At 41.1% G+C, this 23,510-nt stretch overlaps 1 protein-coding gene across 1 annotated transcript; it reads left to right on the top strand.

Annotated features, from left to right (window-relative positions):
* The first annotated feature begins 272 nt into the window (after nt 1-272).
* TVP23A (trans-golgi network vesicle protein 23 homolog A) lies at nt 273-23,484 on the top strand. Its single transcript, XM_044978966.1, has 8 exons — nt 273-423; nt 1,181-1,260; nt 12,127-12,271; nt 13,953-14,042; nt 18,873-19,001; nt 21,031-21,159; nt 22,050-22,120; nt 23,120-23,484. Exons 1-7 carry the CDS (start codon nt 415-417, stop codon nt 22,110-22,112), a joined length of 645 nt encoding a protein of 214 aa, XP_044834901.1. The 5' UTR covers nt 273-414; the 3' UTR covers nt 22,113-22,120; nt 23,120-23,484.
* Nucleotides 23,485-23,510: the final 26 nt, after the last annotated feature.

Here is a 23,510-nt window from a genome sequence, read left to right as displayed (position 1 = left end):
GCAAACAAGTAGGTGAGTGGCGCAGGGGAGGACAGTCTCTCTGCTATGGGATTGGATTTTGTACAGCACCTTGCTCAATGCGCCACCAGTAGCCGCTCCCCCCGCAATATAACTAATCATCCAAAAATCCCTTCCACCCTTCCCAGCACCTTCTCCACCAACTAGCCCAGACCCCTAACCACACCTCCAACAGCCTAATCCCCTATTCAACCCCCCGCAGCCCCGTCCCCTATTATCCCGCCTCGGGCCGGACTCTTTTCACTGTGACACCCGGCCGCTTCTCCCCCCGCCCCTCGCTCCTTAGCAACCGGTCGCGCCTGGCCCGCGAGGCCGAACCCGCTGCCGCCTGGGCCGGACTCGGTCCGTGGGGACTGCGGCGCATCCGGCTTGGCTCAGCTCGGCGCGGCCGGCAGGATGAAGCAGGTGGGCCCCGGCGCCCAGTCCTTGCGCCTCTGCCAACGGGAGGCGAGCGGGGAGGGCAGGGCCTGGGTGGAGGTGCGGTGTCAGTAGGTGAATGGGAAGTGGGGGAGGTGGCAGGCTAGGGAGCATGGGGGTGTGGGGGGAGGTGGCTGGGGGCAGAGGGAAGGGGTGGCAGGCTAGGGAGAATGGGGGTGTTGGGGGAGGTGGCTGGGGGGCAGAGGAAAGGGGTGGCAGTCTAGGGAGAATGGGGGTGTTGGGGGAGGTGGCTGGGGGGCAGAGGGAAGGGGTGGCAGGCTAGGGAGAATGGGGGTGTTGGGGGAGGTGGCTGGGGGGCAGAGGGAAGGGGTGGTAGGCTAGGGAGAATGGGGGTGTTGGGGGAGGTGGCTGGGGGGCAGAGGAAAGGGGTGGTAGGATGGGGGGTGGCTGAGGGAAGGGGTGGTAGGCTAGGGAGAATTGGGGTGTTAAGGGAGGTGTTGGGGGCAGAGGGAAGGGGGTGGTAGGCTGGGGAGGTGGGGTGTTTGGGAAGGTGGAAGGGGGCAGAGGAAAGATGTGGCAAGCTGGTGATAATTGGGGTGTTAAGGGAGGTGTTGGGGGGCAGAGGGAAGGAGGTGGTGGTCTGGTGGGAATTGGGGTGTTAAGGGAGGTGTTGGGGGCAGAGGGAAGGGGGTGGTAGGCTGGTGGGAATTGGGGTGTCAGTGAGGATTTGTCTCTTTCTCCACTGATGTCTGGATGGGGGGCGGGGGGGGGTTCCTCTCTCCAGCCATTAGTGGATGACACTGAGGATGTGTCTCTTGACTTTGGGAATGAAGAGGAACTGGCATTAAGGAAAGCAAAAATCAGGTAAGTACTTTAGAATGTAGTGTAAATTATATGATTATTCCCTTAAATGCCATATCTTAAAGCAGGAATCTGCAGGAAAGGCATTAGTTATGCTGATATACAAGCAGAACAGGAAAATACTCCTCAACGTGCATGAAAACCAGCTGTCTGTCTTTCCTCCTTGATAAACTGCCCCAGGAATTGTTCATGCCTTAAGTCAGGATTCAAGCATCACTTTGCCAGTTCTTAAGCCTCTTCAAAATTGCATGTATAATCACTCAGAAAATATGCATCCTCTTTGCTGTGGACAGCGTGTTAGCCTTTAAAAATCCAGCTGAAAGGAACATTCTCTTCTTCCATAAATTTTTCTTGTATGAAATGATCTTGCTGAAAACAAAAGGTTCCTATTGAGGACACTGTTTCAGCCCAGAGGGAAGGCAGACATCATTTACTCGCACCTTCTCTTGATCTAGTTGTAAAATGCCATTTGCAGTACAACTGTCACCTAGTGGGGGAGAACAACTTGTCATGTTAGGTTAACAGGTCTTTTCCAAATCTGTCTGATCATCCTTTTGGAGCAAAGTAGGTTTGTTTTCCCACAGTATCCTAGTGCTTTGTTCATTCTTCATTTAAATGTCACAATATATGGAGATTTCATTACTTTAGTTAGGAGACTGTTCCACTGTCTACTAGATCAATGCCAAGGTTTTTTATTATGCCAACAGGAATAGAAGTATACACAGTACTGATGAACTGATAACCTTGTGCTTTGATTTGTATTACCTTCCCCTCTCCTTTTCCCCAAACACAGCAAGTGTCCTTATTTATCGACTTTCTTTAGTATTATTTTCTCAGGGATCAACCTCTCTTCTCAATCTGGCAATAAAAATTTGTCTCATTTGCAAAAAATCTGTTTGAAATTACAGAAATGTGATTCCTTAAGCTATTCCCAGGGAAGCTTATTTTTATATTTCTGAAAATTTGTGTGTAAAGGAAAGAGGATGGAAAACATCAAAGATCTAGTCAAACTTCAATTTGTTGTGATTCAGAGTATCAGAATGATATGCAAGCCTCCTCCTCAATTTAACTTTCCTTTTACTACTGCTTCACGTAGTTTGAATTCAAAATGGTGCTTATGCAAACAAATGCCTTGTGCACTTCTGGTTCACTGATGGTGTATCAGGCATTGCTGGGCAGTGAGATAGAATGCCTTTAAATACTGAAGGGCACTGGTGTCCCAAAGAACGCAGGAGTAGCCAGTGCCCTAAGACTATGTCTATACTAGAGATCTTACAGTGGCACGGCTGTACTGGTGCAACTGTAAGGATTCCCGTGTAGCCGCTCTGTGCCAATGGGCGTGAGCTCTCCTGCCGGCATAATTAAACCACCGCCAATGATCATGGTAGCTATGTTGTTGGGAAAGTGTTGCCTGCTGACATAATGCTGTCCATACTGGTGAAACTTATGTCGCTCAGAGGGGTGTTTTTTTTCCCCATACCCCTGAACGACATAAATTATATTGACAAAAGTGCTAGGGTAGACATAGCCTCTTTGCTGTCTCTTTAGTTTTTTTTCTCTCTCTTATACCCCCAAAGTTAACTGTCCTATCCCCAGTCATTTAGAAATGTAGGCTGGAAGGGATCTTGAGAAGTCATCAAGTCCAGCCTACTGCCATGGGGCAGGACCCAATCCAGTGGTTCTCAATCTATTTACCATTGTGAGCTGCAATGCAGCTCTCTGTGTGTTATGTGGGTCACATCCATGCAATCTGTATTGCCCTGAGGATGTCACTTGGGCCGCAGCCATGTGCTGATTAGGCTGTGGGTCGGGAACCACTGCAATAAACCTAACCAACCCTGTTTTTAAAAACCTCCAATGATGGTGATTTCACAACCTTCCTTGGAAGAATATGCCAGAGTTTCTTATCGTTAGAAAGATTTTCCTAATCTAAATCTCCCTTGCTGCAGATTAAGCCCTCTGCTTCTTTCCTACTTTCAGTGGACATGGAGAACGGTTGAGCACCATCCTCTTTAACAGCCCTTAACATGTTTGAGGAAAGTTATCAGGACTCCCCTCAGTCTCCCCCCCATCCCCCAAGACTAAAACATACCCGGTTCTTTTAACCTTTCCTCACAGGTTTTCTAAACCTTTTATCATTTTTGTTGCTCCCCTCTGAACTCCAGTTTGTCCACAGCTTTCCTCAAGATCGTTGACCAGAATGGAACACAACTGAGAGAGGCCTCGCTAGTGCTGAGTAGAGCGGGGCAATTATCTCCTGTGTCTGACATATGACACTGCTGTTAATACATCCCAGAATATTAGCCTTTTTTGCAGATGTATCACACTGGTGATTCATATTCAATTAGTGATCCAGTATAACCCTCAGATAAGTTTCAGCAAGACTACCACCTATCTAGTTATTCCCCATTTTCTAGCTGTGCATTTGATTTTTTCCTTCCTAAATGAAGTACTTTACACTTGTCTTTATTGAAATTAATTTTGTGGAATTCAGACTAATTCTCCAGTTTGTCAAGGTCATTTTGAATGTGAATCCTCTCTTCCAAAGTGCTTACAACCCCTCCCAGTTTGGTGTAATTTGTTAATATAAAGCATCCTCATTTGTAACATATAGGCACACTCTGCACTCCATTTTCCAATTATTAATGAGGATATTGAGTAGTACTGGATCCAGGCTTGACCTGTGCAGGACTCCACTAGATATACCCTTCTGGTTTGACAGAGAACCATTGATGATTACTCTTCCAGTATGGTCTTTCATCCAGTTGTGCACCCACTTTATAATCATTTAATTTATAGTCCAGCAGCTGCTTTCAAACACTAAATATGGAGTGTTAAACAGGTCACATTTTAGTTTTGAAGGGAGAGAATTGAAAGGGCAGACTAGCAGACAGGGAAAGTGTCAGTTTGCTTTGTTTTTGCTTTTCCATTTAGCAATTTTATTTTTTTTCCTTTTCAGATGAGCAAGTCATGATGGCTCAAGTTTGCCTACTTGACGGCATCAGATACAACCACAGCTCTAAGAATAGTCCAAGTGTTAGCATGTGCTTCCTCTGCTGGGTGCACAGCCACAGAGTACCTCAGCAGTAGATATGAGATAGCTGAGTGGAGACTGAGGAAAAAAACCTCTTTTTATATAATCCTGAGATTTGAAATTTTCATTTATAGGCAAAAGATAATTACTCTGACAATACCTTACAACTCCCCTAAAGGATACTTTCATGCTTGAGGTTTTTTGCTATATCACATTTACTACTCACTCCAGCATTCTTTGTTCTGATGAAACTGTACCAGACACAAAATCAGCTTTGCCTGCTCTTACCTTGATGGAACGGACTGAATTTATTCAATAAAAAAAAAAAGAGTAGCTTATCCACTACAGACAAGATCAATTTGCAAGACTTTGCTATAATGAACTTTAAAAAGTGCATTTGTAGGATGAGTAAGTGGCCACTCTGAATGTTGCAAAGTTTTAGGAAGGTATTTTCCTCAAAATATTCTTACAAACAATTGTGGCAAATTGATTAAGAACAGATTAAACATATCATACTTGTAAATAAAGAAGTCAAGTGCAGATCCAATGCATATTGAAGTCAGTGGAACAACAACTACTGGCTTCAAAATGGGTGTTGGATGGGATCCCAAGGTAATAGAAAATCTAAAAGAATTGGCTCTTAGATTGTATTTTCCAACCTATTGTTTATGCTAGAGGTTTTTAAATAAATCCTTGAAAGGTGAAAATGAAATTTTCATGGGAACAAATTATTTAACTCCATTTAAAGTGAGGTGGAGTTGCTCACAAGTGCTTTAAGTGTTTATAAAATGTTCCTTAATAGAAGGGCTCTTTTATTTAAAGAAAAGGGGCAGGGGAGTAGATCAATCTGTTAAGTTTTCAGTACAATTCTAAGACTAGGGGCAGATAAAAATAGAGCAAGATTTGAGCCTTTCAACCTTGACATTGTTTTTAATGAAATGATTTCACTTCCTTCTTTAAAGATCTAGCTTTTTTTTTTACTGTTAATCTCAAATTAGACTCTTTACAGACGCTAGTTCTCCTTAACATTGTCTCCATTTCAATTTGATAAATAAACCTCATTTTGGATGACTTCTACAAGCAGTGGTCAAAGACGTGATTGAATGTTATACCCTTCTCCCTCAATTTCTGTTTGTCTAGTCCTAGACTGAACTCCTCAGGCAGGGACTCTGCAGGGCCTTCTTTGTTCAAAAAGCACATAGCATAGGAGCTACACCAAACAAACAACAAAAAAAGTATTTATCTTGTCTCACCATTGCATCCACACTTTTCTTAGTGTTGGAGGCAATTACTTCCCTTTACTAGTTCCTTCTCCTCTTCACATTTACTCCTGGTTTTCTCCTCTACATTCTCTTGTGCTCACATTCTGCCCCCGCCCCCACATCCCAGTTTCAGACACTAGAGAGATGTGCATGAATTACGCAACTTCAGTTTTGAAACAGGAAACAGAATCATTTAGAACAAGCAGAGCCCTCATGTGCTTAACCCAAAGCAACTCCATGATTTTATCCTCCTTTCTACTTACTCCCACATTTGTCATGTCAGGTTTTAAATTTGTCCCAATCTTATGCTCTGATCTTTGTGATCAGACCACCGTCAGTGTGGCTCTGTGTAGATACAAGGGTCTGCCTGCTTAGGCTGAAACACAGGATTGGGGCCTTATAGACTGTAAGCTATTTGAGCTAGGAAATGTATTGTCTGCAAAGAGCAATGCATACCTAACACCACATAGCAATGATGCTATATAATCGTTTTCTGAAAATGAAGTCTTTCATAAGTCAAGTACAGCAGTAGGCAATGCAAGTTTCCTCATGCCATCCAATCAATGCATCAAGATACCATCTTTGAAGTGACCTGCAAAGGAAAATTTAGCTTCTTTGTAATTTGTAAAGAATGCTTGTGATTTGAGGTTATTTTCTGCTTGTTTCATCTTAGAAATAAAAGGAATGTGAGGTTTGTCTTGTTTTGCTGTAGTTCTTCATTAAAGGACCAAGATGATTTGGTACGCCATTAAATTAAGGGGTAGTTCTGTTAATCCTTAACAAAAGCTTTCAACTTTAAGGTATTTGAATTTGATATTTAAGAGAAAATATTTTCCTTTTCAATCTGATTTCATTTCCTAGATAGGTGTCACCTACTTTTAGTTTAGTTTTTCATTTGATTACAGTCTTTCCTGTTTTTCTTGGAAGACTGAATCTGAACTTCTAAATAAGTCTCCAAAACCCTTTTGAGCCCTGCCTTATAAAAATGGGTATTTCCTTTTTTTATTTCTTTTACAGGCCACCACCAAAGGAGCCTGAGAATTAAGTATCCCTGCTTACTATTTACTAAGGGCTTGTCTATATTAGCTTTTTACATGTATTTAACAACACTGGAGCAGTTGCCTAGTGTTGATGCAATTATACCGTATCAAGGTGTAAAACACAGGCATATAATTTTTCAGTAAAGCTAATCTAATAAATGCCTTTATCAGTATAACTATAGTCACAATAGGGAAATGCACCAAATATAACTAAATTGATTTTTCTACCAGTTTAGTAAAATGGTTCAAAAAATTGAGCGTAGACAAGCCCTAAGACTTCTTTGATGGCCATTGTCCACTGAGAATTGACTTGAAATTGCCAGCTTAATTTATAAGCCATCATTCAGCTATAAATTCCCGATTCTGCATTATGTAGTTCACAGGCAGACTAGTGCTCGTGTGGAGCCTAATGTATGCCATACAAATGCAAGATCAGAGTATGAGATGCTAAGTTTTAGTTACTTTTGCCCAGTACTGGTTTTGAGTGTGTGAACTAGAGCTAAAGGGTCATTACATTTTAAATGTCTCCTGAACCATCCTATGTCACTTAGTTCTCTGCCTCTAATATCAAACTACAGCAAGCACCTTAGAAAAATCATGATGCTGTTTCTTTGAACTGCATGTTAGTCAAGATGAATTGGGATTTTTGTTTACTAATTACATTGTCCTCTTCTGACTGTCCGTGTATGTCTAGAGGGATTTTAGGAAGGGCTGTTTCCAGTTCAGAAATAATATTGGATTAAGTATAGATAAATTTACTTCATTTTACTTCATTCCAAAAGCCATTTATCTGTGAATGGCTTTTGGAAGGTATACATTTTGCTTTGTTCAAAAGGAACACAGGTGTCCTGGCTTAATGTTTTATCTGCTGTATAACACTGTTCTGCTTGGGAATATTCTGTCAAAAATCTTATTTAGACAGTAGGAACTAGAAACTGTCAATTGCAGCTCTGAAGCAGAAGGGTGAACAAGTCAACAAACCTATTCCCATAGTTTTTTTCTGGTGCATAAATGAGGAAGTAAATTACTATACCAGATTAATTTAAAGATCCTTTGGCATAAACAGAAATGGACTACACTGAAATACAACAACATGGAATTCTTTAAACTTCTGAGAGGTTATTCTAAACAATAGTGTACAATTATAATATACATACATATGCACAAAGCAGAAGAGCCTGGAACCCTAGCTCTGTGAATAGGTTCTTGACTGATTAAATCCTGCAGGCCAACCACTTAATCAATAGTATTTGCTACCAGCATTACTTCTAGATCAACTATGATGGGTAAACACACTTCAATCACTGGTTTCCCAAAGAGAAAAAGGTATCAAAGCCATAAGCTATGGAAGAATATGCTGAAGTCGGTGACTAAAGTATTACACTTTTGCTCAGCATCATCTGATATGGCAATACAAGATTGACAGGGATACCATGGTGGGAGCTTCAGAAAAAGCAGGCGGCCATCACTCAGCCAAATATGCAGTTTGTTTTGGTTTATCGTAATCCTACCTTCCTATTTTTTTAGCTACAGGCTTCCATGTGAAAAATAAACAATTGCCCTTTCAACTAATTATGCCACTTATCTTTGTGATTTACATTCTGACCTTCCCACAAAGAGGAAACCAAGTGTAGGTGTCCAATATAAAAAAAACACCCAATATCTAAAGCGAGAGAGAGACAGGACACATTAATTTGCAAAGAAGTTAGAAAGCTGTAGAGCATGTCTCATAGTCTGTAGAGAGACAGCATTTTATGGCATCAGTTCCTCCTCAAAGTCCACTGCCTTCTTGCCAAAACCCCTTAAAAATCACAGTATATGGTGCAAAAATATAATACATCCTAAATTTTAACAATTGTAATGGGACCTATACTCTGGGGAAGTGAGGCACAATTAACTTGTGTGACAAAGTTCCTCCTCTGCCTTGGTGGGTCCTGCACTTTTTGGCAGAATTGCTCACCTCACAGGTTCACGGCAGCCTTCAGTTTGGCTACTTCTGATAGAGGCTCAAACTTGCTGTTCACTCAGCTAACCTCATCACTGGCCAGCATGGGGGAACTGCAGTCTCTGTGTCCCACCTAGTGGGTCAGGGATCCCTTTCCAAATTAGACCTTCCCTTCTGGTGTTTCTCACAGACCAGGTCAACTCCTCCTATGTCCAATCAGGAGTTGAGGGGAAACTCAGGCCCATCCTCTACACTGGGTTCTAGCCCAGGGTCCTGTAGATAGCAGCTGTCTACAACATCCCCTGTATCAGCTGTGTGACCATGACAGCTCCAGCTTCTTGGGCTACTTCCCCATGGCCTTCCCCTAGCATCGTCTTTATTCTCACTGCAGGCTCTTCCTCCTGAAGCCTGATCACGGATGTACTCTTCAGTCCTCTAGCAGTATACCTTCTCTCTCCCTCCTCCTTGTATCCCCCCACTGATGGGAGGTTCTTTTTAAACCAGCTGTCCTGATTAGCCTGCCTGCCTTCCATAATTGATTCTAGTAAGTTCTTAATTGGCTCCAGGTGTCTTAATTAGCGTGCCTGTCTTAATTGGTTCTCGCAGGTTCCTGATTGCACTAGGGCAGCCCCTGCTCTTGTCACGCAGGGAACAAAAAACTATTCATCCAGCGGCCAGTATATTTGTGTCTGACCTGGGGGAAAATTCCTTCTCAATCCCACATACTCAGAGTCTGACTGATCACCCTATGTGAGCAAGAACAAGCCAGCCAAGCACCAGAGAGAGAGAATGCCTGGTGTCACCTTAGAGCCCTGTCCCATCTCCAGTCGTAGTCATCCCTGCTGCTTCAAAGGATGCTTCTTCCAGTGAACACCTATCCAAGTCTGGGATCAGAACATCTCTAGTCCTGGTAGCACTATTAACACCCTAATGTCCCTCAACATTAGTACAGCTAATAAATTTCAGCAACTGGTCTATTCTGGCAGCCATTACCCACCATTTGTCTGCCTGGTTTTGCTCCATCACTAACGTTTATCAGCACAATGCACCTTTTTGTGAGGCTCTGCCTTGTGTAACCTCTCCTTGCTACTTACCACAGCAGAGTAATAGTCACTTGCCTTTCCGGTCCATTTCATTAATGTCACAGGTCTTCCCAGACATCCTGGCAATGACTATATAGCTCAAACACCCTACATTTCCCCATATTGAATTGCTGTTAAAAACAGGAAGTGTGAAATGTACATTCCTCATTATCCCTACTGGAGCGAAGTTGACATACATTACATATCTGCAATAGCAATTCAGTACTCCCCGTTTTGACAATTTCCAATATAATCATGTCTTTTTACACAGAAACTGCTCAGAGGAAGTAAAAAAAAAAAAAAAAAAAGCTTTCATCTAAAATTTCATATGCTTAGTTGTAAACCAGAGGATGGTTTTTGGAAAGTTTGAGGTTAGTGTGGGTACGAACAGAAGAGTGATTAACTATCAACTCATCTGTTTACCTGGATTTGTTCCCTGTGTCATTCTTGCTTTTTTAATAAAGTGAGTTTCTCTCTCTTGTGAACACTGCATTGCCAGTTGGTTCTGGAGGAATGAAGTATTCTATTCTGGCTAGCACATCATAAACAATTATTAACTAAGTTTTGACTGCAGAAGCTTTGACTGATGTGGATTAATGAGTGTAACTCTCTGGCATAACTACATGCTAATCATATACTTTTGAAAATACTACTATATACAAAAAAATATTATTGTCCACTCCTAACTAAAAACTTAAACATCGCATTTTGAACTCAATGAAAACTATTGCATTAGGCTTTACACTTACTTTTTTGCAGTCTTTTACTTTAGTCCGAGTTAATTCATTTAAATGTTAACATCTACAAGACTTCCAGCATGTCAGCTCATTTCTGGAAGTAATCATTTTGGATAGGACCTATCCATAAGTTCACCTTCACCTCTGGATAATATCATATCACCAGCCAGGTATTTTGATCTGTTAATATTACTGTATCTTGCTGCTTAAGTCTTGTAAAAACTTGGCTATACTAATTAATGGCAGCTTTATAGGGACAATTCCAACATTTTATATGCAGGCAACATTGTGAATTTTATGTTGGAGACCAACACCGGGTCTGCTGCTCACCCTTCCTGCTACTTGTCAAATTTAAAGGTTGGCTATTTCTTATTGATTTTAAAAAATAACTTTCTTTAGAGGATCAGTAAAGTTATACAGCAGGGGTACTCAAGCTGGGGGTTGGGAGGTTATTACATGGTGGGGTCGTGAGTTATCAGCCTTCACCCAAACCCCGCTTTGCCTCCAGCATTTATAATGGTGTTAATATATATAAAACAGTGTTTTTAATTTATAAGGGGGGGTCACACTCAGAGGCTTGCTATGTGAAAGGGGTCACCAGTACAGAAGTTTGAGAACCACTGCTATACAGTATTTTTGCTATACCTTGCATTAATTATTAAAATGGGAAATTGGACTAATTATTGATTAACTAACAAATTAGCTGCCTTATTCAGAAGGTGAATTGTGTTTTTCCAGCACAGGGTGGTGATAGGTGAATTCCTAAAATGGAAGTGCCTCCAAAATTAATTGGCAAGCTAACACTGAAATCTGTATATGTGCTAATTAACTATTAGTCTGCTACCTTGCAGATGGAAGCTGTTGAGTAAGCAAGATAAAACATTCCTCAATAAAACAGCTTTCCTGATGAACAGGACAGATGCAATTTCACCTTCTTTCCAAAGGGACAAGATTAGTTTAAGTGGCTGGGTTTCTGCTTGTATCAGCTGAACAGGTCCAACTAACCACTGGAACTGTAAATTGGGCTCAAGGTCACATCATAGCTTGTGTAAGCCAAGCTTATTGTGTACACCAGGGGCTCCTTGCATTCCTCCATTCTCTCCCACAAGCTTCTTCTGTGCCACCCTCCTATCCCCTTTTGTCTCAGTGTTCCCCTGAAACTCTTCCCTGCCACCCCCATTTCCACCTCCCCCCCCACGCCAGGGGCTATGTATCTCCATCCCCCACCCCACCAGGGGTTTCATGTGCTTCCCCACCCCATTCCTGGGTCTCTGTGTACAATCCTCTTTCCCAGGTCCTCCAATCTCCTCTGCCACCAGGGGTTCAGTTTCCAATTAACCCCTCCACCTGTATGAGGGTCCCCCATTCTCCTCCCTCTTCCAGGGGCTAAGTGCACCCTCTTTCCCATACCAAGGTCCCCCTAGTCCCTCCCAGGGTTGTGTGTTGCCCTAGTCTCACCAATATGCCAGGGGACTGCCTACAACAACTGATGAAGAAACTAGATTTTTTTTTTATTCTAAACTGGGGGAAGAAGGAATGTTTATAGGCAATAGGCACCACAATCTTCATTTTAGTCTTATGCTGAAACTTAGCTAGTGGGAAAACCATGATTGCTTTGTTGAATAAGGGATCTACATCCTACCACACACATTTAAGTAGATATCACATGTTTTTCTACTACATTTCATAGACATTAAATTGCAACATTGGTAAATATTGTAATATGTTTTGTATCTTAAGTTAGTAAGTGTTCTGGATTGTTTTTCTAGGCATCCCCTGGCTACCTTTTTTCACCTGTTTTTCCGAGTGAGTGCTATTGTTACCTACTTGCTCTGTGACTGGTTCAGCAAAAGCTTTGTTGCCTGTTTTGTCACTATTCTTCTCCTTCTGTCCTTTGACTTCTGGTCTGTTAAGGTAAGAACATTCTGAACGAGTAATGAAGTTTAGAAATATTATGTTCATTTCTTGATTTTGATTTTTCTTAATGGCAAATACAGTGAAAAATAACTATCAGATAATCCTGTACCACTCTTCCTTTATTAAACTGGCTGAACAGCTTTGCTTTAACTAGATGGAAGCAGCATTTATATGTTTTAGTACATATATTAAGGAATTTACCTCACCTATGGTATTCTTGTTTATGCTTTGTCTTTGGAATCAGGTAAGGTAGTGTTCTATGCCTAAGTGATTTTTACATTCAATTTAAAGAGCAGTATTCATTGATGAGCTCCAAAAAGGATGATAGCTATAATACCAGGGTCTTTGAGATTGAGAAGCTGTTGATGTAAGAGGAGAAAATCATTTACATAATTTTTCATTCATACATCTTTTAAAAAGCCTGGAGTCTAGGCACCCTGGAAGTTTAAAGAGATACCATAAATTTGCAATAACTTCAGAATATAACCCCATAGCTTTAATGCACTTCTAAAACAGTTAATAATGGAGAAAATGCAAAGGATCAGAGAGAAGGACTAAGGACTGATTTTACAATCAAATCCATGTGGGTAGGCTCTTGTGCCTGCATGGAACCCCCACAGAAACCAGTGGGGCTCTTCATAGATACCAAGCATCACTGAACTGCAGAAGACAGCAATATTGCCACTAATGTGCTGGGCCTTCTGAATTTGACCCCATCTTGTAGAAAAGTCTTGTGATATTGTCACTACACTATAGTTATTTGAAAAGCAATTTTAAAATGAAGACAAACTAGAGAAAACAAACTTTTAATCTTGTTCTGCCTGGTCATGATGTCTTTAGAAAGCTTTAGACTACTTAAAAAAAACCCAATTTATTTACATTTTTGGTCAAACAAATAAAAACTGATCTATGTTAAAGCTAGGATTTGGGGAGGGCGGGGGGGTCTGGGCAAGAAAAGAAGCATAGAAGTGAAAAAAAGTTACCAGAGCTATAAAGCCTGTGGATGTCCCTACCTACATATGTGGCTTTCTATTTTACTTCAAAAGTGACTGAATAAACATTGTTCCTGTATTATACTAAATTTAGATTATAATTTTGATTTTGGGGAGGGCCTTTGGATGCATTAAAACGGGCAGTTGAATATATATGTTACCCTCGCATTCAAAGAAAGTCTTAGAGGAAAGGGAGAGAAATGGAACAAGGACTGCATGTTAGTTTATAGATGCATGTTGATATAATGAAAAATTTGTACAGTAATCATTCATATGTAAAGATTAGTGCCTAACTTGTTTGTTTATAATGAATGTTCCTCTTTCCTGTCTGTTCTATACCCTTTTGGATTTCCCCTCATATTCACGGTGTGACTGGGTGGGCCTCAGATGAACTTAACTAGCTGAATAACTCCTCTTGTAATTGACTTGGGAGAGGCATTTTCCCATTGAAATAAAATTGCATTGTATTAATGCTTATATTAGAACAGTATTATAAGGCTCTATAGTTCATTGGCCTGTCACCACACACCACTAAAAAGTTTGGCATAACTCTCAAAACTTTAAATAGTTGACAAAAAGGATCTAGTCTTTCAGAGTCATGTTTGTGAATTTAAAAAAAAATAATCTTGGTCTAATGTGAATTACCTAGTTGATCTATGGAAATAACTCACTAACTCTGTCTTTAGAATGTAACTGGAAGACTCTTAGTTGGCTTACGTTGGTGGAACCAGATTGATGAAGATGGAAAAAGCCACTGGGTTTTTGAAGCAAAAAAGGTACTTTTAAAGTAAGAACTGTAGTAAAATATTATCCATGTTACAATGTATAATGATAAACAGCTGATAAGTAGCGCTGATACACTATTAAGTTCAGTTAATTCTGGAATTTTAATGTTGTGTAAAGGATATTTTTATCCAGATTTTACAGTTCTTGGGATAAATTTACAGAGCAATATTAAAGGAATTGAGAACACATTTGAGGGTTTTTTCATAGCACTAAACTTTTGTCATGCTACAGTTTCGACGCTTTGACCTTGGTGACAACAACAGGACCTGGCTTTATGACAAATTTATATAATCTTATTGCTTGTAGAGTTACAATTTCTGTTTCCTGGAGAGAGAACATCATGTGATAGCCTGGTGTTCTATTTGCCCACTCCTGTTACTGACGGTAGTTCTGCACTGATACTCAAGAACTGTGCTGGAAATGAAGGTTACCTATCTATAACCAGAGTTCTTTGAGATGGACTCTGTAGATTAACATTCCTGGGTGCAGCTCAGACAGTGGAATCTTTTCATAGCAGTGACTATTAGAGTGCTCATGTATCCCTCCTACCTCTTCCTCTTGCATTCCTGAATATTCTGAGGGCAAGATTATAAAAAGGCATACGGTACCTTTTGCTACTTCAGTTCCTTTCACCACTTCCTCAGACTCAAGATTCTATTAAGATTCCAAGGAAGAGAAGAAACTGGGTGGGGAGTGTCCATCTCGAAGGACAGGTAAGTAAGAGAATACTCAAAGGAATGAAGGTTACTATTCCATTTATGGAGTGCTGCTTGCCAAACTATCTTATAAGTGGGAAGGTAGGACTTTGAGTGCTAACTGAAGCCAAAGCTAGGTAGTAGTGTTTTGTAAAATGCATGTATAGAGCTCCAAGTAGCAGCCTTTTAGAAATGCAATTGGAACATGGCTAAGGCATGTTATGGAAGTACTGTAGTGTGTGACCTATTGCCAACAAGAGAGAGAATGGATGCTTTCCTCAGTTTGACAAATGTGAAAGTTGGATACCACCTTGTGAACAAACCTAGGATTAGAACAGAGCATCATCTTATGCTTGTGAAAGAGAGTGAATGGAAGATCAGCCAGAAAGAGCATGTAGTTCATTCATTTGCCTAGCTTATGTTATGGCTACTGTGAAAGCCATTTTAATATATAGAAGGAACAGAACAGGCTGCTGTAAGTTGAAAGGGGGGCTTAATTATCTGCATAAAGAGTAAATTGAGATGCCAAGCTGGTACTGGATTTTTTTTATTGGTGGATACATATAGGCAAGTCTCTTCATAATTATCTTTCTGGGCCTGATGGGTAGCTTTAGCTGCTAGGTGAACTTTCGAGGATATAGAAAGACCTGAAAGCTTTAATTGAAGCAATTATTCAAGAATAGACTGAAGTGGTGCCAGTGGTAGTGTTTAGCTGTTTTGATGTGGCAGTGGGGAGGAGGGAGGAAGAGAAGTGTCTGGGCATATCTGCAACAACTCATCCAAAGTCTCGTCTCTGGTGGACAGATCTGAGGATAACTAGCAGGAGCCTTCCTCTTATTCTAACCTTAAAAGCAGAAACCATTTTTGTCCCTTGTGGAGCCAGCACTGGATCTAATTGTGGATCCGTGCAGTGCATTTGGGCTTCCAGAGTAAAGGTTGGTGCAGTGCGGATGGATAATGTAGAAACAACTGCCAGTTCTGGAATAATCTTCAGATTTGAAGTGATCTTCAGAACTGGGGGATGACTCTTAAGCAGGGATTTACCCTAACCTGAAATCTTAGTCTTTGATTTAGGAACTGATGTTTTGATCCAGATCTGACAGATTGGAGGAGTCTCCTGACTAGGATTTGGCCCTGCTAACAGGAGTTGCCTCGTCTTGCACTGTTTTTCTCGGAACCAAAGTAGACCAATATCAAGATTTTTCAGAGTTCAGTATCGACTGTCTGAGCACTTAACGTTTAGATCAGGTGATCTGGGCACTGGCTGCATTGAGGTCTTAGATCCATATCCTGGGGCAGAGATCAGAACCTTATGTATAGTATTTTTCATCTTCTCACTCTCCAAAGTGTCAGAAGCTGGCACTGGTCTTTTCACCTTAGATGCAGGATCCGTTGGATGAGTATGATCCAGGAGGTTTTGCAGTCAGAGCTTCTTGAAGCAATAAGGTTTGCAGCCTCTTCTGGTGCTCCTTGTATAGTTTTGGAGAGTGACTCTCTCTGCAGGCCAAGTATAAATGCTCTACGATAGGCATCATATTCCAGGAACACTGCTGGACAAAAGCATACCTTATGAAGTCACATCTCTTAGTTTTCAGATCTGCCATGGAACTGGAATTGAAGTCTCAACTAAGAACAAAGAATAAAAAACGAAGTTTAACACTATACTAAGCTAAGGCACTGCATTTTTAGAGAATGATTTGGGTGTGATGGATCCAGAGAGATTCATGTCAGGCTACTGCCCAGTTGGAAGAAACTGAAGTGGTAGGGGGCACCCTGCCCCCTTTATAGTAGCCGTGCCTTCAAACATTCTGGAATGCCAAGGAGTGCACGAGAGCTCTAACAGACACTGCTATGAGAAGGTTCCAGTCTGCTGCACCCACTGGCTTATCCCCAGAGCGGGAATATGCTGAGGACATGCTATAAACTTTCCTAGCAAGCTCTTGGGGGTAAAGATTCATCAGTGTTTGCAACTTGGATGCTATAACTTTTCTGACCATACTGGATTTAAGTTCTATAAAAAAGTCAAACTCTTTGTTTACAAGACCCATGCACTGAATCTTTACTTTGCAAATAGTGGAAGGCTTGCTCTACTTAAACCATTGCCTCCCTTTTTGTGCTTCACTCTAGCTCTTCATACGTTTTGGATGTTTCCACTTTCACTCAAGACAACTCAGCATTTTTGTAGATTGAAAACAGTCCTGTTTGTGCATAAGAGAACATGTTAAAGTCAAATTAGTACTTTAACTAGTGTTAGTGTCTGAGTTACCGCTTCAGGAGTCAGCTCAGATATATTTGGCTTCTGCGGGAGCAGGAGTCATGCCTATTGTGTATTTGTTGTGACTTCAAAATAGACTGGGCATGCTCTGCACTTACCAACTTAAACAGTAATCTTGAATGATTCCCTTTGTATTTAACAGAGAATGAACTTTGCGTGGTGCTAGGCATGACCTTCACTGTAAAATATATCAAACATTTAATAGTAAGTTATACAAATAAAGTGAAATCTGTCATTGTTGTACACACTTTAATAATAGCAGAGCTGGCTTGCATTTCATGATTTGTAAATTGTAGAATGTTGCAAGCCTGAAACACATAGGGTGCCAATTTATTCTAAATGGCTTTCCAGATAGTTGTCATCGCTCATTTGCAGTGGAGCATTTTACACAGCATATAGGGTGTCTAGAGTAGACCAGTGGTCTCCAACCTTTTTGAATTTAAGGGCAACCCAGGATCTACCCCACCCCTTCCCTGAAGCTCCACCGTGCTCACTCCATCCCCCCACCCCTCTCACTGCTCGCTGTCCCCCACCTTCACTCACTTTCACTGGGCTGGGGCAGGGGGTTCCGGTTGGGGGGGGTGGCTTCAGACTTGGGGCTGGGGACGAGGGGTTTGCAGTGTGGGAGGGGGCTCTGGGCTGAGCCTGGGGCTTGGGGTTGAGGTGAGGGGTGCAAGCTCTGGGAGGGAGTTTGAGTGCAGGAGGGGGCTCCGGGCTGGGGCAGAGTGTTGGGTGCAGGAGGGGGTATGGGGTACTGGCTCCGGGAAGGGACTCAGGGCTGCGGTGCAGCCTCCCACTGGGCAGCACTTACCTTGGGCGGCTCCCGGTAGGTGGTGCAGCGAGGCTAAGGTAGGCTCCCTGCCTGCCCCGATCCCATGCCACTCCAGGAAGGGGCCAACACACCCCTGTGGCCCCTGGGATGAGCGGGGGGCATGTGGCTCCGCACGCTGCACCTCTCTGTTGGCACCGCCCCCACAGCTCCCATTGGCCAGGAACGGGGAACTGTGGCCAATGGGAGCTGCGGGGGCAGTGCTTGCATGCAGGAGCAGCGTGCAGAGACCCCTGCCCCCCATGGGGCCATGCTGGCAGCTTCCGGGAATGGCGTGGGGACGGGGCAGGCAGGGAGCCTGCCTTAGCGGCAACCCCACTGCCCCACCGGAGATCACGATTGACTGGGAGAGACTCTAGGATCAACCAGTTGGTGACCACTGGAGTAGACTGATCTGTGCTCCTAGTTTTTCCAAAATCCAAGGTGAGATGAAATATGAGCCCAAATGACACGTTGATTTTTGAGAATTAAGTGGCAGTTTGGCTCACAATTTGCTCCTAAAACACTATTATCCTGCCTGTTAAACAGTGTAGTGTTCTGAACATACTCATTCTAGGGTACTTCATAATTTTGTAGCATTTAAATAAAATCAACTGAATTCTACCACTTAATGTTTCCTTTCATTTTGTTGAAGATAAACTTGGATTTTAATGGCTGTTTCATGCAGAATATAAATGTCTAAAATGCTTGGTGGTTCAACTAGTTACCCAGCATACCTATGGTACTAAGTAGAGATCAGGGCATGACCAATTTTTGTCTGTGTAAATAAAATTAATACTGTATTTAGAAGCTGTATTTTGTTCTCCCATGATGCAATGATTTCAGTTAACGGAATGCCAATCTAAGGAAGCATACAGCCAGGCAATAGGAAATAATTTATTTCAAGTAGCTACAGCTGATATTAAATAAAACACAACAGGAACATATAAATGCATATAAATTATCTGTGAAAGGAATGCCTCAGTCCTTAACTATTGTTAGGGTGTTTTGGTAACTAAAACTAAATGGTTTTTCTTTCTAGGTATCTACAAGCATAGCTGCCTCAACCGAAGTTGAAGCTCGAATCTTTTGGCTTGGACTGATTATCTGTCCAGTTATTTGGACAGTGTTCTTTTTTAGCACTTTGTTTTCCTTGAAGTTGAAATGGCTGGTAAGCATGGGGTAACTCCATATGAGCTGTGGGTGATAAGTGCAGTGAAGGGGAAAGGAGCAGAAAAACAAATCTATTAAAAATATAGTTTTAAGTTAAATTCCATAGGAAGTAAGAATTTAAGTTAGAAGATTAAAATGACAGCTTCAAGAAGTTGTAGAGCAGGCTTCTGTTTCCAAACCGAGACATTTTGCTGATGTTGACTGTCTGCAGGATGGCCTCTCTCAGCTCCCAGTGGCCGTGGTTCGCTGTTCCCGACCAATGGGAGCTGCGGGAAGCGGCGGGCCGCAGGGGCTGGGAATGGCGAACTGTGGCCACTGGGAGCTGCGGGAGACTGTGCCTGCGGACAGTCAACGTCAGCAAAATGTCTCGTGGCCCGCAATCAGATTACCATGGCAGGTTGCCCACCACTGGTGTATAGCATATGCTTGAAATAAGGCCTTTTAAACTTCAGTTACAATTACTGGTTCCAAAATAAGACTGTTTTCTAGAAAACGTCTAGTACTTTCTTTGGAAGAGAGTACTACCACTAATATTAATTTTCTTAAATTCATTAGACAACTAGGTGGAGAAGTGCAAAGTACTATACATAGGAAGGAAAAATCAAGTTCACAGCTACAAAATGGGGAATAACTGGCTAGGCAGTAGTACTGGTGAGAAGGATCTGGGTGTTATAGTGGATCACATGTTGAATATGAATTGACAGTGCAATGCAGTTGCGAAAAAGATTAATATTCTGGGGTGCATTAACAGGAGTGTCATAAGACACAGGAGGCAATTGCCCCACTGTATTTGGCATTGGTGAGGCCTCAGCTAGAGTACTGTGTCCAGTACTGGGTGCTGCACTTTAGGAAAGGCTTGGACAAACTGGAGAGAATCCAGACAAGAGGTTTTATCATTTTTGTGGCTATCACCATTTAATCACAAAGTAAGCACCATTTTTTCCATGCGTTGTGGAAAAAAAGTAACCATGTAACTTTTCTAAATTGTTTAGAAAACCTGATCAGTGAGGAATGGTTTAAAAAAAAAAACAGGCACATTTAGTCTTGAGAGAAGACAACAGAGTGGGGAACCTGTTATGTCTTCAGATTTGTTAAGGGCTGTTATAAAGAGGACAGTGATCAATTGTTCTCCATGGTCACTGAAGGTAGGACAAGAAATAATGGGCTTAATCTGCAGCAAGGGATTTATGTTAGATATTAGGGGAAAAAAATTATTATAAGGATAATAAACAAGCCTCTGGACAAGGCTTCCAATAAGTTGGGAATCCCCATCACTGAAGGTTTTTAAGAACAGGTTGGACAAGCATCTGTCAGGGATGGTCTAGATAGAGTTGGTTCTGTCTCAGCACAGGGGGCTGGACTTGATAAAATCTTGAGGTCCCTCCATCAGTCCTACATTTCTATGATTCTGAAAGCTGCTGAAGCTGACCTATTAGAAAATGTTTACCAAATCGTTTTGTGGTACTAAAATTATGCTTTCTGTAAATGTTGGCACATCTTCTAAACTGTACTGTTAAGTCTTTCATAAATTTGCAAATTATTATAGAACCTCCTTTGTAGGTAACGGGGTAGTGGCAGTCAAGGTTAAAGTAAATTAAAGGTCTTGTAAATAGCAGGTAGTGAGAATTTGGCTATGAATGTCTTAAAATGAAGGGAACATGACTATGTAGATTTAAAGAGTTATTCTTTTGTATTATAGTTAGGCACAAAGCACTGACAAAATGGGTCAAGCTGGAAGGAGTGAGACCAGAGCTGGTGGTGGGGGGAGAGGAATGATTTCCATCCTTGAAATGTAAAGTGAGACTTCCCAAAAAAGGCTAATCTGTCAGTCAGTAGAAAGGGGTGTTACTGGTTATTTAAGCTTCCTAAAATGCAAGTTATAATTTATTATTTGAAGGTAAATTCATTTTGATATTACTTACATTAATCAGCATCATCATTTTGTCCATACTAAGCTGTTGATTGTCTATAGCCTGAGAGAGACAAGTTGGGTGAGGTAATAGCTTTTATTGGGCCAACTTCTGCAGGCTCTTGTGATAGCTGGAATCTCCCTTCAAGCTGCTAACTTATATGGATACATCCACTGTAAATTAGGAGGGAAAAAAAGCATCAGCAAAATAACTTCGAGGTTTTTGTCACAGCAGATGTTTCAGAGGGTAAGTATTAAGCTTAGTTATTATTCTCAATAGTCGCATCATGTATGTGTTTTCCACAGCAGCTTTTAAGCAATTGGGCATTATGCTGATTTACACTTTTATAGACATGATTGAGGAATGCCAGGCTGTGCTTTATAGTGAGTTGTGTTCATCACATATACATCTAAGTGGACCTACAGACTTCCTGTGCACGAATATCAGTGCAAAAGTCTGTCAACACTTTTAAAGTCTCAAACTAGTGGTCCCTCTTTCTGAAATGCAAAATTAATGTTTAATCTAAAAAACCAGTTTGGGAATTGTACTTTCTAACTACTGCACTGCAAAAGAGTAAGTCTGACCTGAACAGAGAAGCCAAAAGGACCCATTGACAAGGACTGCTTTGCAATAAATGAAGGATTTCCTTGAAAAGTGGCCTGTAAAAAGGGCCTATAAAAATTGTCCTGGTATTTGTTTGAGTTCTGTTCATGGTTTGGGGTATGGTGCAAGAAAATATCTTGCTGCTGCTACTACGCTTTTTTCTTGTTATGGATGTGAATGGCAAAGACCAACAAATCAATTTCTACTTTCCCAAAAGATGCAGAATTGAGTGGCATAAAATAAGCACCATTTTTCCCCTACATTGTGGAAAAAGTCACCATGTAACTTTTCTAAATTGTCTTGTTTGCATGCCTGAGGTATAAAAGAATTAGACAATGTGTTTTATAACAAACCCAGTCTGTGCTCTTGTATTACCTCCTTGGAATAGTTAAGATTAAGATTTTGTGAAGTACATTAGAGGTGGCAACAAAAATGATTGAGGAATGATTGCAGTAGATGTTATAGATCCTAATGCTGGAGCAGCGTTAGGTTAGTAGAACATCATCTTTGGATTTCATGTGTTCATTCTACAGGAGAGACAAGAAGAAATTCAGGGTATGGATGTCCTGAAGGATATGGAAATACATAACCACTAGGTGACTGTGTAAGTTGAGCACTGATATTGGAAAAACGGATAAGCAATAAGACAACATCTATTAAGTATCACTATTCTAGAGCATGAACTCTGTCTGACCAAGAGTAAAGAATTGCTTGATCAAAACATGTCAAACTCAGATTTTTAGTGACAGAGTTCCTTTGTTGCAGTTATAAGCTAACACCTTAAGATAAAAAGGCAATGTATTCAGGAAGGAAAATTTCAATGTTTACTTAAAACAGGCCAAAGTATCCTACCATGCAAATAATTTCTTGCTTCTGTTTGAGACGTTAATACAGAGTTTGTTTGTTAATGATTGGGGTCATTTTAAACATGAAGATAAATCCTCTGGAGGATTCCTGATCTCTGGGTGTTTCTAATACTCAGTTCTGTGATATTCATACTATATAGATCAGGCAGCATAATTTCAGAAGTGTAATAAAAAAGACAACTGCAATTTTCCTATAGTATGTGCTACTCATTTCTCAGAGTTTGGGCTGTTTAACCATTGGACAAGTCAGAAGACTTGTTAACACTCAGGATGAGAGTACCCTGCTTGAGTGAGTGCAGAGCAGTTACCCCTTTTTTCTTTCTTTCCTCTGGCTAATTTCTGGCATAAAGGAGGGGGGTCTGGAATCAGAGATTGGGATGAAGAGAGCAGAGGAAAGGCACATTTGAGAGGGATTTCTGGCAACACAGCACTCTATTACCTAGTGAATTAAACTCCTACAAATAAATTAAAGCCTAAACACTGACTTATTTCCTTGCTATAAATCCAGTAGGCAGCAAGTTCCCACAAGTCAACTCATTCTTTTATGCAGCCACACAGTCAAGTTTATATTGATTTAAATTTGAAAGCAAATGCAGTTAATTTTCCCTTGACACTTGCCCTCTAATTTCGTGCATTACAAACAAGGAAACTAACGTTAACTTGTCTAAGTGGGGGGGAAAAAAAAAAAGGTTAGTAATTTGTTCCCACTAGGCTGAAAGTTATTTTTCTTTTCCCAGACACTCTGATCACAAAAGAGGAGACAATCCTAAATTTAAGTGACTGCACTCTAAATATGGAACTCTGCTAATCAAAGAAAAAGATGTCCGAGTGATCTTATCCAATGAAACACAGCATGGAAATGCACACTACAATTAATCCTCAAATGAAGAAGGCTTGAAAGTACTAATATTTAAAAAGAGACTCAGGTAAATGTTCCAATGAAAATATGTATTTAATATATAAGAGTTTCTGAATAAAGTCTATATGTGAACATCTTTGGAGATTATTTCACTAATGACATATGCAAGATTTCAGGTATCACAAAATAGTGCATCAGAGGTGAAATCTACATGCAGTAAGTGACTTATTTCTATAAACTTATAATAAAGCTTTGAGACAGCAGATGGA

This window comes from Mauremys mutica, chromosome 11, assembly GCF_020497125.1.
Source record: "Mauremys mutica isolate MM-2020 ecotype Southern chromosome 11, ASM2049712v1, whole genome shotgun sequence".
Taxonomy (NCBI): Eukaryota; Metazoa; Chordata; order Testudines; family Geoemydidae; genus Mauremys; species Mauremys mutica.
The sequence above is the reverse complement of the archived record's forward strand: the minus strand, read 5'-3'. Positions and strand labels throughout refer to the sequence as shown.